We start from the raw sequence: 18,767 nt of genomic DNA, 5'->3' as shown, positions 1-18,767 counted from the left end.
ACGTCTTGAGCTCTTAATGCTCAAGTCGTGAGCTTAGTTAAATCAAAATCTTCATTAAATATCTTCTCATGTCGTGACCCTTCAACGGTCACGTCGTGAGCCCTGATTTTACCCAAAAACCATGTCTTTGACTCCTTGAAGCCCTAAGTCGATTTGATCTGCAAACAGGGTGTTACAAAAATAATTTAAAAAAACTTGAAAATAATTTGAAAACTTTCAGAGATCCTTAGTTTGAGTCTGGATTCACATGAATGTTCATCCAATTCACTCAAACCAGGGCTCTGATACTAACTTGAGACATCCTAAAAATCCGAGTAAAATTTTCATTTTAATATCAAGTAAAATCATTGTTTTTAGATACCATCCAAATCAAAACCATTCGTTTACAAAACATTGTTCTTTAAAATAGAAATCATATATCATGGTGTCCCCAAATCAGTATCATCAAAACCAAGAGGATGTGTACGATCACACCTTTGCCTTGTAACGATCATATGAAGTACCTGAAACAATAAACACGAAGCTTAGTGAGTTCCCCCAAAGTACCACCACACAAACGAATAACATATACAATCATACATGATGGGTCCACAACCTCCCGGTTGGATTACCCTGGCTTGCAACCTCCCGATTGGAGTACAATGGCCCACAAACTCCTGGTTGGATTGTCATACATACTACATACTGGATCCACAACCTCCCAGTTGGATTGCCCTGGGTTTGTTGACTGGCAGCACAAAGCAGTATAATCTCAACCCCAACATAACATGCCGACATATAACAGATAACAAACATATTTAGCAGATAGATAATTATACAACCAGTAATCATAGGTGGTTCTACAGATCTACCAGTATAACACATATCTGTTAGATTAGTGTCTAAGCCCGTAACTATATTTGGTAAGTACTTGACCCGGTTGTGCATGGTCCTTTTGGGTTGCCTTCACCATAGCAACTTGACAGGGTAATTTATGGAGAGAGAGAAGATATTATGGTTTATTAATATATTATAAGAATAATATATTAAAAGAGAAATCATATTATTTGATTAATATTCGTCATAGATTAATTAGGAATTAATTTGGTGACTAAAAGAGATTAATTGGAAAAGGGGACTGAAACTGTCAAATGTGTGATAGTTGAATTTTGGGCTGGGAAACCTAATGGATTAAGGGGTGAACAAAATTATGATGGGAGCCCGTCATATTTTCGTCAATGGCCTGTATTCCAGAAGGTTCCATGGGCTGCTTAGGGTTTAAGCTGTCCATTAGGGTTTTGATTGAAACCCCAGCTGCTCATAGTATAAATATGACTCCTAGGCTACAGAAATCGGCGAACCCTATTCCTAAGAGCCATAGAGCCAATTTCAAGAAGCCTCCTCCCTCTCTCATATACTACCCTCTTGCTAGTTGGTGTTTGTAAGCCATTAGAGGAGTTACACTTGTGACTCTAAGCTCAAGGAAGAAGAAATATCAAGAGTTCTTAAAGAGGTAATCATCTAGATCTCATTAGTTACATTTTTTTTGTAATATGTATGCTAGATCTAGGGCTATAAATCTTGGATAGATTGCATGTACAATAGAGAAACCTAGATCCAGGTATTAGGGTTTGCATGTGCACATAGGAATGTTCTTATGGCTCAAACCCATCAGTGGTATCAGAGCTTTGTCTGGTTTCAATTGTATATGATGCTATATGTTTTCATCTTGCTTGAAAAAATCGTTTTTTGTGCAATCTGCTTGACTGAATCGACGAGTCCCATTGTGGACTCGACGAGTAGGATGAACTCGACGAGTCCATAAGGGGACTCGGCGAGTCGGAACGTCATAAAGAAGATATTTCGGGATTTATTGCTGTTTTCCTGAATGATAATTACTAAAATCGTTTTCATATTATAAAATCCGTATTTTATTGTTTTTATGTAATTATCCTTCCCAAAACAAAAGATAATTTCTAATTATTTGAATAATAACTTCCTTATATGATAAAAGTTGATTATTTAAATTATTTGGTAAATTATCTTGTAAATAAAATGGATTAGATCAAATTTAGATAATCATTAAATTAATTGTTTAATTTAAATTATTTGCTATTTGATCCTTTGTGTTTTGAAAAGTTTATATTAGATCCTTTGTGTTTTGAAAAGTTCAAAACTTGTCCTCAAGTTTTGAAATTTAAATTTTATGATTGAAATGTTTAATTTGAACTATTTAAATTTCAAACCCTAGAATTTTACAAGTTTAAAATTCAACCTTATGCTATATAATATTATAAGATTAATATATATATGTATAACCTAAAATGCTAGTCTTACCGTTAGTAGGCTTCATTCACGAAGCCGATCTATAAGGGGGGTATAAGGTTATGGCCTATAAAATGGTCGTTTAATGGGTGTCCACTCTCACCCACCGCTTCCTTGATTGGTGGAGGTTCGTTAGCCGAACGGGTAGGATAGGGCAAACCTTTCCTCATTAAAAGTATAATGAATCTATATAAAGTAACTAAATGTTTTTACAAAATTCCCAATCTTAGTTACTTTAGGCAAAAGTGAATTGATGCAATTCCATGAAATTACACTTTGTACCCTTGCTAAGACGTTAGTGGAGCGTATGTGGTTAACCGACACACTAATTGGGTTCTAAGCAAAGGTGGCAAAGGGTGACTCATTGTTTGTCATAGTTCGATGGAGCGTGTGTGGTTAACCGGCACATCGAATAGGTGACTGTAACAATGAGGGCACCATGTATATTTACATGGTTATTCACACCCGCTTTGTGATCCTCGGCATCCCAGTCACAAACTAGAGGGGCATATCGAGATTTAAACATGCCATTGAAAAGTTCAATGAATCTCAAAAAATCTAGGAGTTTTCAATACATTTAAAACTTAATCTTTTTCGTTTTTCATGGTGGAGAATTAGTGAATCGTCATTCACTTACCTTCAAATTATTTACTTGTTAGATTACGGCATCCCTTTTCTAATTTGTAAATAATGTTGTTGGATCCTAGCCCTAATTTCTCATTTGGTTGTTTAATTAGGGATTCATTTCTAATCAAACTTTGTTCTTTTTCCTTTTCAGATGTCGAACATGAACAACAACAATGCTTCTGGCTCGAGTTCCTCCGGCTCTTTCTCACTCATGAACTTGTGTGGGAGGGTGATATTCGATGGAAACAATTTCAATGATTGGATCCGTAACATAAGAATGGTCACCCGTTACGAGGACAAAGAGTATATCCTTGACAAGGAGCTGAAGGAGATTGACATGAACACTGCCACTCCCGAAGAGATCGCTGCCTTCGAGGCCCATGAGCATGATGCCACGAAAGTCCATTGCATCATGCTAGCGACAATGACTTCCGAACTCCAAAAGTCCTATGAGGACATGTATCCCTATGAGATGCATCAAGACTTGCTAGACCGGTACCACCAAAGTGCGAGGCAAGAGAGATATGAGATCATCACTTCGATGATCACTACCCGACTGGGTAGTGGAGAGTCCCTTACCGCTCATCTGCAAAAGATGCAGAGATATGTTGATCGCCTTCTAAAGTTGAACGTTAACTTTGATGAAGAGTTGGCGATTGATATCATCCTTCACTCATTGCCTCCCTGCTACAACCAGTTCCGCATGACCTACCATATGAATAAGGAAGAGGTCACCTTGAGCAAGCTTCAAGGCTTGCTTAGGACTGATGAGAGCAATCTCAAGGATAATTATGTTGCATCAACTCCCGCTCCAACCGCTGCCCCTGTTTTGGCTATTGGGCAAGGGAAGGGTAAGAAGAGGAAGGTGAAGGGTTTTGAGCAATTCTAACACTCCTAAGTGTACATGCAACCCTAGAAACCCTTGGATCTATGTTTGTCTAAAATACATGCAAAATACTTTTCCAAGGTTCATAAACCTATCTAGCATACATGGGGAACTTTATAATATAAAAGATAGCTAGAAATACATACCTTGTAGTTGTTATGATTCCTTGAAACCTTGAGAGCCTAGCACCCCAAGTATGATGCCTCAAATGCTTCACACAACACCAAATGCTTTTGGAGTAAACTTGAGAGAAGTGTAACACTTGCAAAAATCGGCCAAGCCCTCTTGTAACTCTGTGTAGCCGATTTTGGTGGAGAACATGTTGCTTATATAGTGTGTCACATCTAGGGTTACACCATGTAAACCCTAATGTGGCATGACTCTTCATTTCCATGACCCATGGGTTTGTAACTCCCATGGAGCCTCCATGGAGCATCCAATAGGTTTAACCCAACTTGATTATCCATGAAGCCTTTTAGCCCACTATACAAGTTATGGATGATTTACATAATCAACCCATATATTTAATTAGTCATCTTTTGATCACTTAATTAATCCTAGATTAATTCTTGATCAATACTAATTAAATAATAATACTATTAATATATTAGAACTTATAATATATTAATAAACCACAAGTGTTATTTTTCTCATTTAGTCTATCCAAATTCATGATGCCATGCAACCCAAATGGACCATGCCGGGTCGGGTCAAGTACATACCAGAAATAGTTATGGACTTAGACACCTTATCCAACAGTCTCCCACTTGGATAAGTCTAATAACTATAACTGCAAGTATGACTTCAGGAACCGATCAGCAATCGTAGCTCTTTTCAAGGTTTCTCTGAACTGAGAAGATGATGGTACGCCATTTCAGATAAGTGATCATATAATCCTCTGTTCTAGATATCAGCCGGACAAATACATGGAACAGTGTCTTACTTTTTGTCCAGCAGTTTGTTTCCCGATTTCCGATTTGTTTGACATAGAACTTAATTGAACACATCAACTTAATTCTGACCGGGCCCGGTACATGGGTCAAAACAAAATCATCGAGTGGCCCAGATATCGCTTCTAATCCAAGAAGAAACAGATAAACTTCGACTCATATGCTTGTTCTACTACTTGTTAAATCACACACAAACGCACGTTTTATAACATCGAGTTACCAATGCATTTTCGCACGATCAATGCATAACTAACTCATAGTCAACAAGTCATATCTCTAGGTTTGAAGACTTATATGATATTACCGTCTCGCGATCACTCGAGATAAATTCCATGAAGTGATACCAATGAGCGTGGGTTGAATCCAATACTCAGAACTTATGAGCACTCATGAGTGTTGAGGCCATGTCCAACATCTTAGACCTCTACAACCAACCCATGACAGTCTTACTTCATATCTACTTCCAACATATGACTGACTGTGGATAATTTGAATAATATGTAAACACAACATAAATATTCTGGAAGTCAAAACATGCAAAAGAAATAATAGTAAACGATTGACAAAAGATAACAACACTTTACTCATAAATAAACACAACTTTTATTCATCATCAAATGTCAATTACACTTTACATATTTCAAAATTATCTAACTACTAAAACTAATATCATCCTTCAGCCCTATGCTCCTTGCATGCTGGAGATGCTTAACCCTACCCAGTCCCTTTGTGAGGGGATCTGTCGGGTTCTCATCCGATGATACCCTCTTTGCCACGAGGAGTCCTTCTTCTATACGATGTCTGATGAAATGGTATTTTCTGTCAATGTGTCTGGATCTCCCGTGATCCCTTGGTTCCTTTGCTAAGGCAACAACACTTTCACTATCACAGAAGATTTCCATAGGCTCCTTAATAGTTGGTACAACTCCAAGATCTCCAATGAAGTTCTTTAGCCATATCGCCTCCTTTGCTGTCTCGCTTGCCGCTATATACTCTGATTCGCAAGTTGAATCAGCCACTGTCTCCTGCTTGGAACTTTTCCAAGAGATAGCTCCTCCGTTTAAGGTAAAGACCCAGCCCGACTGAGAGCAGAAATTATCCCTATCAGTCTGGAAGCTAGCATCACTATACCCTACAACTCTCAAGTCATCACTCCCACCAAGGGTAAGGACCCAGTCCTTAGTCCTTCGCAGATACTTGAGAATATTCTTTACCGCTGTCCAGTGAGCCTTACCAGGGTTCCCCTGATACCTGCTAACCATGCTTAAAGCAAAGGCTACATCAGGACAAGTGCAGGTCATAGCATACATGATTGAGCCTACTGCAGAAGCATAAGGTACTCGACTCATTTCTGCTATCTCAACCTCGGTACTCGGGCTCTGAGTCTTACTCAGTCTAGCGTTACTCTGGATAGGTAACTCTCCTTTCTTGGAATCTTGCATGCTGAACCTCTTCAGCACCTTATCCAAGTATGTACTCTGACTAAGCCCAATTAGTCTTTTACTCCGATCTCTCAGAATCCTTATCCCTAGAATATAGGCAGCTTCTCCTAGGTCTTTCATAGCGAAACACTTCCCGAGCCAGGACTTCACCTCCTGCAAGGTCGGGATATCATTTCCGATGAGTAGTATGTCATCCACATACAGTACCACAAAGCTAACTATACTCCCACTAGCCTTGACATATACACAAGATTCATCTTCACTCCTCGAAAAGCCAAACTCTTTGACTTTCTCATCAAAGCAAAGATTCCATCTGCGAGGTGCTTGCTTTAATCCATAAATGGATTTCTCAAGCTTACACACTCTATTAGGGTATTCTGTACTTACAAAACCCTCTGGCTGGTTCATGTAAACATCCTCAGCCAACTTTCCATTGAGGAAAGCGGTTTTGACATCCATTTGCCATATTTCATAGTCATGAAATGCAGCTATGGCTAACAATACTCTAATAGACTTAATCTTGGCCACTGGTGAAAAGGTCTCATCATAATCAACTCCTGGAGTTTGAGAAAAACCTTTTGCCACCAGTCTTGCCTTATAAGTGTGTACATTACCATCCATGTCGGTCTTCTTCTTGAAGATCCATTTGCACCCTACTGTCTTACGACCTGGTACATTGTCAACCAAGTCCCAGACCTGATTGTCATACATGGACTGTATCTCGCTGTCCATTGCCTCTTTCCATTTAGCAGACTCAGGGCCTGCCATGGCTTCCGCGTAGCTGTTAGGTTCATCCAGACTTACCAATGTCTCATCACTGATAAGTGTCTCATCTTCCGCAGTAATATGGAAACCATAGTAGTGCTCAGGTGCATTCCTAACCCTTGTGGAACGCCTCAGAGGTACGGATTCGTCAATTGGATCAATAGGAGTTTCCTCCTCAAGTTGACTGCTATGGTTTGAGGTTCCTTCACCACTTGACTCTTGAATTTCTTCAAGGTCAATTTGCCTCCCACTGTTTCCTTGGCTTATGAACTCTCTTTCTCGAAAGACACCCCTCCTTGCTACAAAGACCACATTCTCACTAGGTCTGTAGAAGAGGTAACCAAAGGATTTCTATGGGTAGCCGATGAAAATACACCTCTCACTTCGAGGTTCGAGCTTGTCGTGAGTCTCGCGTCTCACGAAAGCCTCGCAACCCCCAAACTTTAATGTGGGCTAGATTGGGAACTTTTCCAGTCCACATCTCGTGAGGTGTTTTGGCAACCTTCTTTGTAGGGACCAGATTCAGGATATGGGCGGCAGTCTCTAAGGCATACCCCCAGAATGAGATTGGTAGCATAGCTCGACTCATCATGGAACGAACCATGTCCAACAAGGTTCGATTATGCCTCTCAGCTACACCATTCAACTGTGGTGTCCTGGGAGGTGTTAATTGTGAGACAACCCCACATTCCCTTAGATAGTCAATGAACTCAGTACTAAGATACTCACCACCGCGATCGGATCGAAACATCTTAATGTTCATGCCCAATTGATTCTCAACTTCCTGTTTAAACTCTTTAAACCTTTCGAAAGTCTCTGACTTATGCTTGATTAAGTAGACATATCCATATCTACTATAATCATCTGTAAAAGTCACATAATAACGATTAGCATCCCTTGTGGCAGTTTTGAAGGGTCCACACACATCCGTGTGCACTAGATCCAACAAACCTTCACCCCTAGCACAAGAAGCTATGAAGGGTGACTTTGTCATTTTTCTAAGTGAGCATGATTCACAACTATCATCTGACTTTAGGTCAAATGATTCCAAAACTCCATCCATTTGGAGTTGGCCTATGCGTTTCTTGCTTACATGTCCAAGACGACAATGCCATAATGATGCCTTATCCAAGTTATTATCATTAGTAGAATCAATACACAACACATTATTTCCTAAATCATCTACAACAGACACAGCTTCATACACACCATCACAAGGTAATGCTTTAAAATAAAACACATTATTAAAGAAAGCATTTATTCCACCAATTTCATTATCAAAAGAAAAGGTAAAACTTTGTTTGTACAAAGCATGAAAGGAAATAACATTTCTTGCCATTTCTGGCGAATAACAACATTTATTCAAATCTAAAGTAAACCCACTACTTAGCAACAAAGTATAAACTCCAATCTTGGTGATAGGTGAAACTTTCCTATTTCCCATGATCAAGTTTATCTTTCCATGCTCCACATTCTCACTTCTTCTTAGTCCCTGCAAATCAGAACAAATATGAATACCGCAACCGGTATCAAGGACCCAAGAGTTAGAATAGGGTGAGTTATTAGATAAGATAGTGTAAATACCTGCATGGTTGGGTTTCACTTTCCCATCCTTCAAATCTTGTTGGTACTTTGGGCAGTTCCGCTTCCAGTGTGCCTTTTCGTGGCAATAGAAGCATTCACCCTCTTTGGGATCAGAAGAAGGTGTAACGAAACCTTTCTTGGTTCCGCCAGAAGAGGATCCATCAAGGGTCTTACCCTTGGTACCCTTCGAAGGGTTCTTCCTCTTCTTCCCTCTACCTTTCCCGATTGCCAGGACAGGTGTTGAGTTTGGAGTAGTAGTAGGAGTGGTCACAACCGACTTGCCTTTGAGACCTGATTATGTGGTCTTAAGGAGTCCTTGAAGTTTGCTAAGTGTAACTTCCTCCTTGTTCATGTGGTATGTCATGCGGAATTGATCATAACACGAAGGTAAGGAGTGCAAAATAATATCTATTGCTAACTCCTCTGGGAAGTTCACATTCAACTTCATCAATCTGTCCACAAACCTTTGCATTTTCTGCATGTGGCCCGTGATGGGTTCACCATCTTTCATTCGGGTTGTGATCATAGAGGAGATGATTTCATATTGCTCTTGACGAGCACTCTGATGGTAGCGGTCCATCAAATCCTGGTGCATCTCAAAAGGATAGTAGTCCTCATAGGACTTTTGGAGCTCGGTTGTCATAGTGGCCATCATGATGCATGCCACTTTTGTAGCATCTCTTACATGTGCCTCATATTCAGCAAACTCCTCAGGAGTAGCAGTTGGCTCAGGTACCTTAAGCTCCTTGTCGAGAACATATTCCTTGTTCTCGTATCGAGTGACCATCCTGATGTTTCTGATCCAATCAATAAAGTTGGATCCATCAAAGATGACTCTCCCACAAAGGTTCATGAGAGAGAAGGAGCCAGTAGGATTTGAGCCAGGAGTAGCACTGTTGGAAGACATCTGAAAAGAAGAAAACAAGTTTAGTTTAGATATTGAGATAGTCCTTAATAAAACACCCAAATGTAATATTAAGGCTAGGATCCAATCACAATATATTATAACTTAGAAGAGGGATGCCGTAATCCAAGCTATAACATATTTGAAAGGTAGGTGAATGACGATTCACCAATTTCCACCATGAAAACGAAACATAAATTATTAGGTTTTATTTGGATTTTTAGAAATTCCTAGATTCTTTTGAGATTCATTGAACTTTTAAATGACATGTTTCAATCTCGAGTGTGCCCTTCATGTTTTGTGACTGGGATACCGAGGATCACAAAACAAGGTGTGAAGTAACCATGCAAATCACTTGGTGCCCTTAATCTTTTTCACTCAATCAATGTGCCGGTTAACCACACGCGCTCCACCGACCTATGAAAAACCGTAAGTCACCATTTGCCTACCTTGTTAAGTCCAAGTTAGTGTGCCGGTTAACCACACATGCTCCACCAACGACTTAATCAAAGTGCAAAGTGTAATTTCATGGGTTAGCACCTTATTCACATTTTCCTAAAGTAACTAAGATTGGGAATTTTATAAAACATTTAGTTACTTTATAATAATCATTATACTTTTTAATGAGAATTTTAAGTCACTGTCCTACCCGTTCGGCTAACGACCCTCCACCAGTCAAGGAAGCGGTGGGTGAGAGTGGACACCCATTAATCTGCCATTTTATAGGCAACAACCTTATACCCCCCTTATAGACCGGCTTCGTGAATGAGGCCTACTAACGGTAAAACGACTTGATCTTATATATATATATATATATATATATATATATATATATATATATATTATAAAACTTATAATATTATAAAGTATAAGGGTTGAATTTTAACTTTTAAAATTCTAGGGGTTGGAACTAAAGTTAATAAGATGACTTTACATGTTCCAAAACTTGAGGGCAAGTTTGAGAAGGAGCCAGTAGGATTTGAGCCAGTAGGTTCATGAGAGAGAAGGAGCCAACATATCCGGGACAATCCAGTCTAGTGACTGTGGGCCCATTATGCATGCTTGTATATGTTTTGAGGTGTATGATATTGTGGTGAAACTCACTAAGTTTCGTGCTTACCCAGTTATTTATGTTTTCAAGTACCATCGATGATTGTGGAAGGTGAAGGCGTGACTATACATACTCATTAGCAACATTGAGGATTCCACGTTCATTATATTACTCTGATTTTCAACTAATGTAATCTGGAACAAATTATTTTCTTAACATGGATTATATAATTGTGAAGTTTTACCTTAATTAAAGTGAAAATTTTTGGTTGTGAAAATGAGATGTTACAGTCATAAAAGTTATAAACTCTTCTAACATAATTTTTCAATCATTTCTAACTAATGCAATTGGAATTAGGTCAAACGGATGAATCAAACTCAAGTTAGACAAATGAGTGGCAACCTAATCGTTTCTCATAAGGAAACACAGTTGTGTTTTTTAAGCCTTGGAAAATGCATGCCTGTGCTTTTCTGGCAGGTCACTTAAAAATTTCGATTTTTCTCAAAATAGCACTCTATTTTACATAAATTTTGAAGGCCTTTTCCAATTCATTTTGTACCATTTGTATAGATGAAAAAATGGAATAAAAATGAAATGTTGTATCTTATAACTTATTATAACAAGAGGTGTTTAGGGATATTCAGTTTGAATATTTGTTTAAAATTTTTTGCTTAGTAAAGGTCACAGAATATAACAACCTACTTTGTTTTTTTTTTTTTTTTTTTTTACCAATATAATATAACAATGGATATGTAAACAATCAAATTTCATTCAGATTTAACAAGAGTATGTTTGTAAGATACAAAAATACAATATTATATGTGGTAATCGAATCACACATTCATACAAGCACTTAATCAAATCTATCTATTACATAGTCGATCCAAAAAAAATAATTAAATATCTTCCTACCATCATCATATCCATGTCAAATGTCATATGATGACATGTATCATATTTAATTTTCTTTAATAATATTTTAATCTACTTGTCATCATTTAACATGGATAGAAAGATAATTACAAAGAAATTGTAGGAGGATATTTAATTTCTCAAAAAAAAAATTACTATATACTAGTGCGGGTATTATCACTATTAAATTTTAATGAAAAATAATCTATTGCAAAATATAAAATTATAAAAATGATGATAACGGAACATTGGGGTCAACGTCAACTGTCCAAACAAAATTGGTCCCATGTTTCAAACCATCTTGGTACATCCATAAATCTGGTCTCAAATCACGCATAGCTTCTCATAAATCAAAATGACTGTTCACTCTAAATTCGCACAAAGATCTTCATCTTCTTTTGAATTTGAAGAAGGATCTTCATCTTCCTCGGAACTTCTAGAAGGACCTTCATCTACTTCATCAACTCCTGGTCATACATATGACGTATTTTTAAGTTTTAGAGGTGAGGCACTCGTCATAGTTTCACCGATCACCTTCATAAGGCCCTCAAAGCTAACTTAATCGAAACCTTCTTGGACGATGAAAAAATTGAAACCGGGGAAGATCTGAAGCCGGAATTGGAGACGGCGATTAAAGCATCTAGGGCTTCTGTTATCGTGTTGTCCAAGAATTACGCCACTTCCACATGGTGCCTTAATGAATTGGTATTGATTCTTCAGCAACGTAAGACATCCAGACATATCGTTTTCCCCATCTTTTATCATGTTGCGCCCACATATATCAAGAAGCAAGAAGAAAGCTTCGGAGTTGCAATGGCTAAGCATAAACAGAAGATGGAGGCAGAGACCGATCCAACTAAAAGAAGTGAATTGGCTCAAAAGATCAACCTGTGGAAGGAAGCGCTTACACAAGTTGCTGGATTAAAGGGGGAGCATTTAAACGGCAGCCGGTAACCACTCTCTCTGTCTCATATGATGTGAAAAACTGAAAGTTAAATCTCCAAATCTGGTATATTAGTTTTGTAGATTGTGTTTTGTGGTTCTTAATAAAAGCAAATTTCAGGGGAGAGACGGAGTTTATTGAAGAACTTATAAAGGACATCTCCAGTAGATTACGCATAACCTCAAGGAGTGTTCTTCCACAGCTTATTGGAAGGGACAATTCCAAGAAATTTGTCACTTCATGGTTGAAAGATGTTGCATCTTCACATACAGCAGACATACTCACTATTTCAGGTATGGCTGGGATTGGGAAGACGACTTTGGCCAAATATGTCCATGCATTACATTCTCATGAATTTGACTCAAGCAGCTTTATTGAAGATATCAGTAGCAAATGTCATAACCAATATAATGGGTTGCTTAATTTACAAAAACAACTTTGTGATGACATTTCAAAACCAAATTCAATTCAAGTTCATGATGCTTCAAGATATACCTCACAGATAGAGAAAGCAGTAGCCTGTAAAAAGGTGTTTCTAGTTCTTGATAACATTGATCATCTTGACCAGTTGGATGCATTACTTGGAAGCAAAGCTTTTCATCTAGGAAGCAAAATTATAGTAACAACAGAGTACAAATGGCTGACAAAGAGTTGTGCACTATTCAAGATGAATGTCAACTCCAAGCATAAAACACTCTTGCTTCAAGGCTTACATGAGACTGCATCACAACAAATTTTGTGTTATCATGCATTCATGTCCTACAATCCCAAGGAAGGTTATGAAAAGGTTTCAGAAACGATTGTGAATTATTGTCAAGGAAATCCAATGGCTCTTAAAGTTTTGGGCAAGTCTCTACATGAACAAAATGTAGCTTATTGGAAGGGGCGCATACAAGGGCTAATGAAAGAAAAGGATTATCCTTTAAATAATGTATTGAGAATGAGTTTCAAGTCTTTGCCATACGATGATGATAGGGAATTGTTTAAGCATATTGCTTGTTTTTTTGTTGGAATGGATAGATATGTTACTGAAACAATAGTAAATGCATGTGGTATAAACACAGATATTGCATTCAAGGATCTCATCGATAGATGCCTTATTAGTATTGGGTGGAATAATGAATTGGTGATGCATCAGTTGCTTCAAAAGATGGGAAGATTCGAAGTACGTGAAGAATCACCTAAGAAACCATGGAAACAAAGCCGATTATGGTGTCATGAGGAGTCATTGGAAGTGTTGAAAGAAAAAAAGGTAAGAATAAGATACCATATATACTTGTTTAGAGTATTTTGTATTGTCTATGTAGATGTATGTATAACAATTAATTTTTTTTTGGCACTTCCTTTCTTCTTAGGCTAAGGAAAAGGTTATAGGTCTTGCTCTTGACATGAAAGTGCTAGAGCAGCAAAAGTTTCGTGAGACATTTGTGTTAAAGACAGATGCATTGAGTAAGATGCATAAGATGAAGCTACTAAAACTCAATTATGTGCAAATCAATGGGTCTTACAAGGACTTTCCTGGAAAATTAAGATGGTTGTGTATGCATGGGTTTCCTTCAAACTCTATACCTCAAGATTTAAACATGGAGAATCTGGTTGCTCTCGACATGTCACATAGCAAAATGAAATCATTTGGTATTTGCAGTAATCAACAACAATTTGAGAGTACACAAAAGGTAACATATCTAAATTTACCCTTCATTCATGTTTAAGTTGATAAAACTCATTACTCACTAATCACTACTATTTTCTAACTTATCTCCATTTCACCAGTTGACTGAATCATCCTCAAAAGACAAAAGGTTGCTTGGATCATTAAAGATTTTAAAATTAAGTTTCTGTAAAGAGCTTCAATGTCTGGGTAGCTTTGATGAACTACCATCGCTTGAGAGATTAATAGCTACAAATTGCACCAGTTTGCTGGAAGTTTGTGAATCAATCAAGACATGTATCGAACTTGTCCTCATTGATTTAAGTTATTGTGAAAAGCTTGAAAAACTTCCAACAGCTATAGACATGTTAAAAAAGGTTAAAACACTATTGCTTGATGGTTGTAGTCTTAGTGGATCTAGAATCGAGACTGGGAATATGGATTCACTAGAAATGCTCAAGGCTAACAACACTGGCATAAACACAATAACCTCTTCCTCCACCATTCCTGAGGCTACACCTATACCAATTAATTTGGATTTCACAGCGATTTCTATACCGAAATCTTTAGTAAAATTGTCACTTGCAAATAATAATTTGTCCACCGAATCTTTTCCCATGGACTTCAGTTGGTTATCTAAGTTGGAAGAATTATATTTAGATGATAATCCTATCGTTTCCCTCCCCAATTGTGTGAGAAGCCTTCCTGTGCTTAAGAGACTTGGTATAAGTAACTGTAAAAGGCTGATGTCAGTTGAGCATCTTCCACATACGCTAAGAGAGTTGACACTGTATTCGATTTATAAACCTTCTCTAAGAAAAGTTGTATTTCTTCCAGAAATGTCCCCACTCCGGTTACTAATTGAGTGGAAATCATTTGCACCTTCATCTTTTGAATTTGAAGGCATGATCAAAGTCCAACCAATTGTAGCTGTTGAGGAAAAGTTGTTAAGTAGTTTGGGCTGGACTAAGCTAGAATTCCTTAACAAACAGTGCATTGAAACTCCTAACTTGAATAGAGAATCAGGGAAATCTGAAATTCAGGTTTGATCTAGAAATCTAGTTAACTATATGTATCTATATATGATTTATGATAATTAATTAATTAAGGTGGTTGTAATTTGTATTTGTATATGGTAGATGTATCATCAATTTGGAATATTCAGCACAATTTATGGAGCTGAAGATATGCCGAGTTGGATTACGGATATAAGCCAAGGGCAATCAATATCATTTACAATCCCATCATCTTCTAAAAACCTCACGGGATTAAATTTTTGCTGTTTACAACACATGTTTCTATTTCAAGAAGACGATTTCTTCTATTTGCCAATGATGATAATTACTAATAAAACAAAGTCCTACACCTGGATGTATCAACATTACATTGACAAAGTGAGTGTAGGTGGGGAGTTTTTAATACTATTAAGCCATTGGATGTTTGGAAAGAATGAGATGGAAGATGGTGATGAGGTTACTGTTACTGTAACAGAGGAACCTGGACAAACTAGGGTGGAGTGTGGGGTGAGTTTTGTGTATGATAATGGAAAGACTGATGAAGAAGAAGAAAATGTGTTGGGTTATTACAAGTCATGGAATCATATCATTGGTGGAGATCTTTCTCCTTTTGAAACAACAAAGGGAGAATACATCTTAAACACCAGGCGATTTATGATGCATGCAGATGAAGTGAATTATGATCATCAATTTGTTGGAGAAGACTCCAGCTTTAAAGGTAGATATCATTTTTATCAAGTATTTTTATTGTCATGAAGTATAATCCAACTATATGCATAATGATCCGACCCATTAACTAATGAATTGTAATCTAACCTTGTTCCAGTTCCTAGTAAGAAGAAATGGGTTGACTATATGTTTGACTTGCTAGTTGACCTCTTTAGTGTTGTGTAATAATAGCCTTAGATGGGGATATTCTTGTCTTACATAGTTAGGTAAACTTCTTTAAGTAGATGGATACTGGGTCATTTGTTTTATATAAGTGGATCATGAGCCATTCATTTTCAATCGATGGATCATAATTAACAAGTTATTTGTAATAAATGGACTATAGCACAAATTGATCTTATTGGCCTCTGAGTTAAGAGTTTTTTTAGGCTATAAAAGTTAAAAGTTATATTTTAAATTTCTAAATGGATCGATCCCACATGAAACATGGATCAATCCAAGACCCAAGTATTGTTTTTGTTAATCGATATTGTGAGTCACAAAAATATATCAGAATGGAATATGGATCTAGATCAAAACCTAACTCAATGAGGGACCTAACTACAACTACTTTGTCCAAATTGATGTATGTGAATGATAATTAATGTATTCCTTTTTATCTGTTTTCATCAGAACGAATCGTGTGGTTTAGAGCTTTATCCCAAAGGAAGTCTCACATACTTGATTAAACTCGGGAGGTATGTAGTATCAATAAAATGCACATACATGACACAACCAAATATGTTATCATATTAAAAAATAAAAAGGGAAATTCCTGGGTTATCAAGTCTTGCCATCACTTATGCTTCTTTATTAAAAAAAAAAAAAAAAAAAAAAAACTAACTTTTTTATGGAAATTTCATAGAATGGAATAAATTATTACGGCATAGGATTTCTTTTTAATTTTTTATTCTTCATTTAGTTAACATTTTTTTGTCTTTTAGTTATTGTACTCAAAGAACAAATGTACGAGTTGACAAATCTAAATATGAGCAACACAATCAACAATATTCTTTCTTTGGTCAAGCTACCTAACTTCTCTCAATTATTTGCGGATTTCTTTAAATTACTGTGTGCTACATTCAATCTCATCAACAAGGTTGTGTAAATGTGTACTATAAGTTGTCAAACATCTTCATTGTCATCTTTCATTGTAGTTTTTGACTCTACCTACCTCTATCATATCTTGCTATGGTTTCTGATATGATATGTGTGTGTGTAGATTCAAGAGGTTGATTGATCAAAGTGATTTGTGGACTTCATTTGTTGAAAGACACTAGGTTCGATGTGTTCATGCTTTAGGAACCACAATCTATTTTTTGATTTACTTTTTGTTCACGAAATGTGTGGTATCTGATGCTACTAAATGCTCAAGCATTCTCATCACTTCATATGTTTGTTTTGATCAAAATCATGATTTATGTTTCTTGATGAGTGATAACTACAAGATGGACTAATGTCAAATGGTTGGTAATATAACCATTCAAAATTGTTAAGCTAAATCCTGGTCTTTAACCGAGAAATCAAAAATATCAGACACAAAACTAGAATAACAAATACTTTTCTTATAGTTACAAGAAACTGCATTTAAATATAACCACTTGTGATGGCCAACGCTTGTTGTAGCGAGTTTATTAATCATATATTTTTTTTATTGAATAAAACGATTACTTGTGTAATTTAAGAGAGATGACATATTTATTAAAATACATAAGAAGTAATTATAGAAACCGAGTGTCATTTTTCACATTTTCACTTTTGTTTTAGGTTATCTCAAGTGTGAAATTTCGTTAAAATATAAATAAAATCAAGTATTAACAAATTTTGTAAAAGCTAGGCTAAAATTTTGGACTTTTCACATAATAGCCACTAAAATAATAAGAACGCTCAAACTGGATCTAAATAGAGAAGATAGAAGCCATTTTGTGAAAATATCTGTTACGTCCCAATTTTCAATCCAAAATTTATATTTTTTATTTATTCAAAAAATTCGATTACATCAGAGTATAATTACATTATGCAGAAACATGATTGCGAATGCATGTATGTATAGTCGAGTCTTGCCCTTCTCATGAACCGATGACGTGCCTAAAAACATTTATAACAACTGGGTAAACGCTAGACTTAGCGAGGTCTCTAAAATATCATATATTACAAAACATATGCATTCATACATCGAGTATCTAGGCTCATAATCACTTAAGTTGTTATTATCGTTATCCGGCTCATAATCACTTAAGTTGCTATTGTCGTCACCTGAGTATCTAGGCTCACAATCGCTTAAGTTTCTATTGCCATTATTTAGGCTTACAACCGCTTAAGTTGTTATTGCCATCAACTCACCCTTGGCCTTTAGAATAAAGTTAATTTGCCCACATCTTAGCCTTCCGCACGAAGCGGGAATGCCTCAGCCCTTAACCGATCACATATACAATTAACATTACAAGCAACAACCTAACAAGTCTACCGATACAGGCACATAAAAACTACACTATGTGATCTACTCTACTGGCTCATAACATATATGGATATATACTGGAATACATAATATAGTGAGATGAACTCACCTTGACAGTGACTCGGAAGATTGACAACTATCTAGGCGATTCTACTGGCGATTCAACTGGCGGATAACGCACCGAACAAGTATTAACCTATAATACTTTAACCTATTAATTCCTATGACGATCTAACGATCTAGTAATGAAAACTAGATCTTTCACTAATCCCAATGAATACCGAAAGTTCTATCAAATAAGGATTAGTCAGACCAGACAGTTGGGATGCAGAAGCATTTCAACGTATAGCCTTTCTGAAATCCAACAACCAAGCCAACATGACCATTCTAGACACCTCTCCCGTAAGTAGATCAATCGGTATTATGACTGGATTTACTGACGGATCTAACATTTATAGGTTCCTAATGATGACTATAATTATAATCATAAATTATACGGAAGCAGAGTAAGTCTAGTCCACTTACAGAGTATCCTAGATGAAAACTGGGATCTAAGCGGGCAAAAT

The 18,767-nt window shown here is 36.8% G+C and overlaps 1 protein-coding gene across 2 annotated transcripts; it reads left to right on the top strand.

Moving 5' to 3' along the window:
* The first annotated feature begins 11,750 nt into the window (after nt 1-11,750).
* LOC145159987 (disease resistance protein Roq1-like) lies at nt 11,751-17,157 on the top strand. Of its 2 annotated transcripts, none has more exons than XM_079079044.1 (7): nt 11,751-12,375; nt 12,489-13,620; nt 13,724-14,044; nt 14,142-15,062; nt 15,159-15,753; nt 16,377-16,441; nt 16,966-17,157. In XM_079079044.1, the coding sequence occupies exons 1-6, from the start codon at nt 12,239-12,241 to the stop codon at nt 16,430-16,432; spliced, it is 3,162 nt and encodes a 1,053-aa protein (XP_078935170.1). In that variant the 5' UTR covers nt 11,751-12,238; the 3' UTR covers nt 16,433-16,441; nt 16,966-17,157. The 2 variants fall into 2 exon arrangements, with proteins under 2 accessions (XP_078935170.1, XP_078935178.1); XM_079079052.1 differs by lacking the exon at nt 16,966-17,157 and adding an exon at nt 16,688-16,932.
* Nucleotides 17,158-18,767: the final 1,610 nt, after the last annotated feature.

Source organism: Lactuca virosa, chromosome 1 (genome assembly GCF_052849685.1).
Source record: "Lactuca virosa cultivar CGN04683 chromosome 1, Lactuca_virosa_CGN04683_v6, whole genome shotgun sequence".
In the NCBI taxonomy this organism is placed as follows: domain Eukaryota; kingdom Viridiplantae; phylum Streptophyta; class Magnoliopsida; order Asterales; family Asteraceae; genus Lactuca; species Lactuca virosa.
Note: the sequence above shows the minus strand (reverse complement) of the source record. Positions and strands in the feature narration are given on the sequence as shown.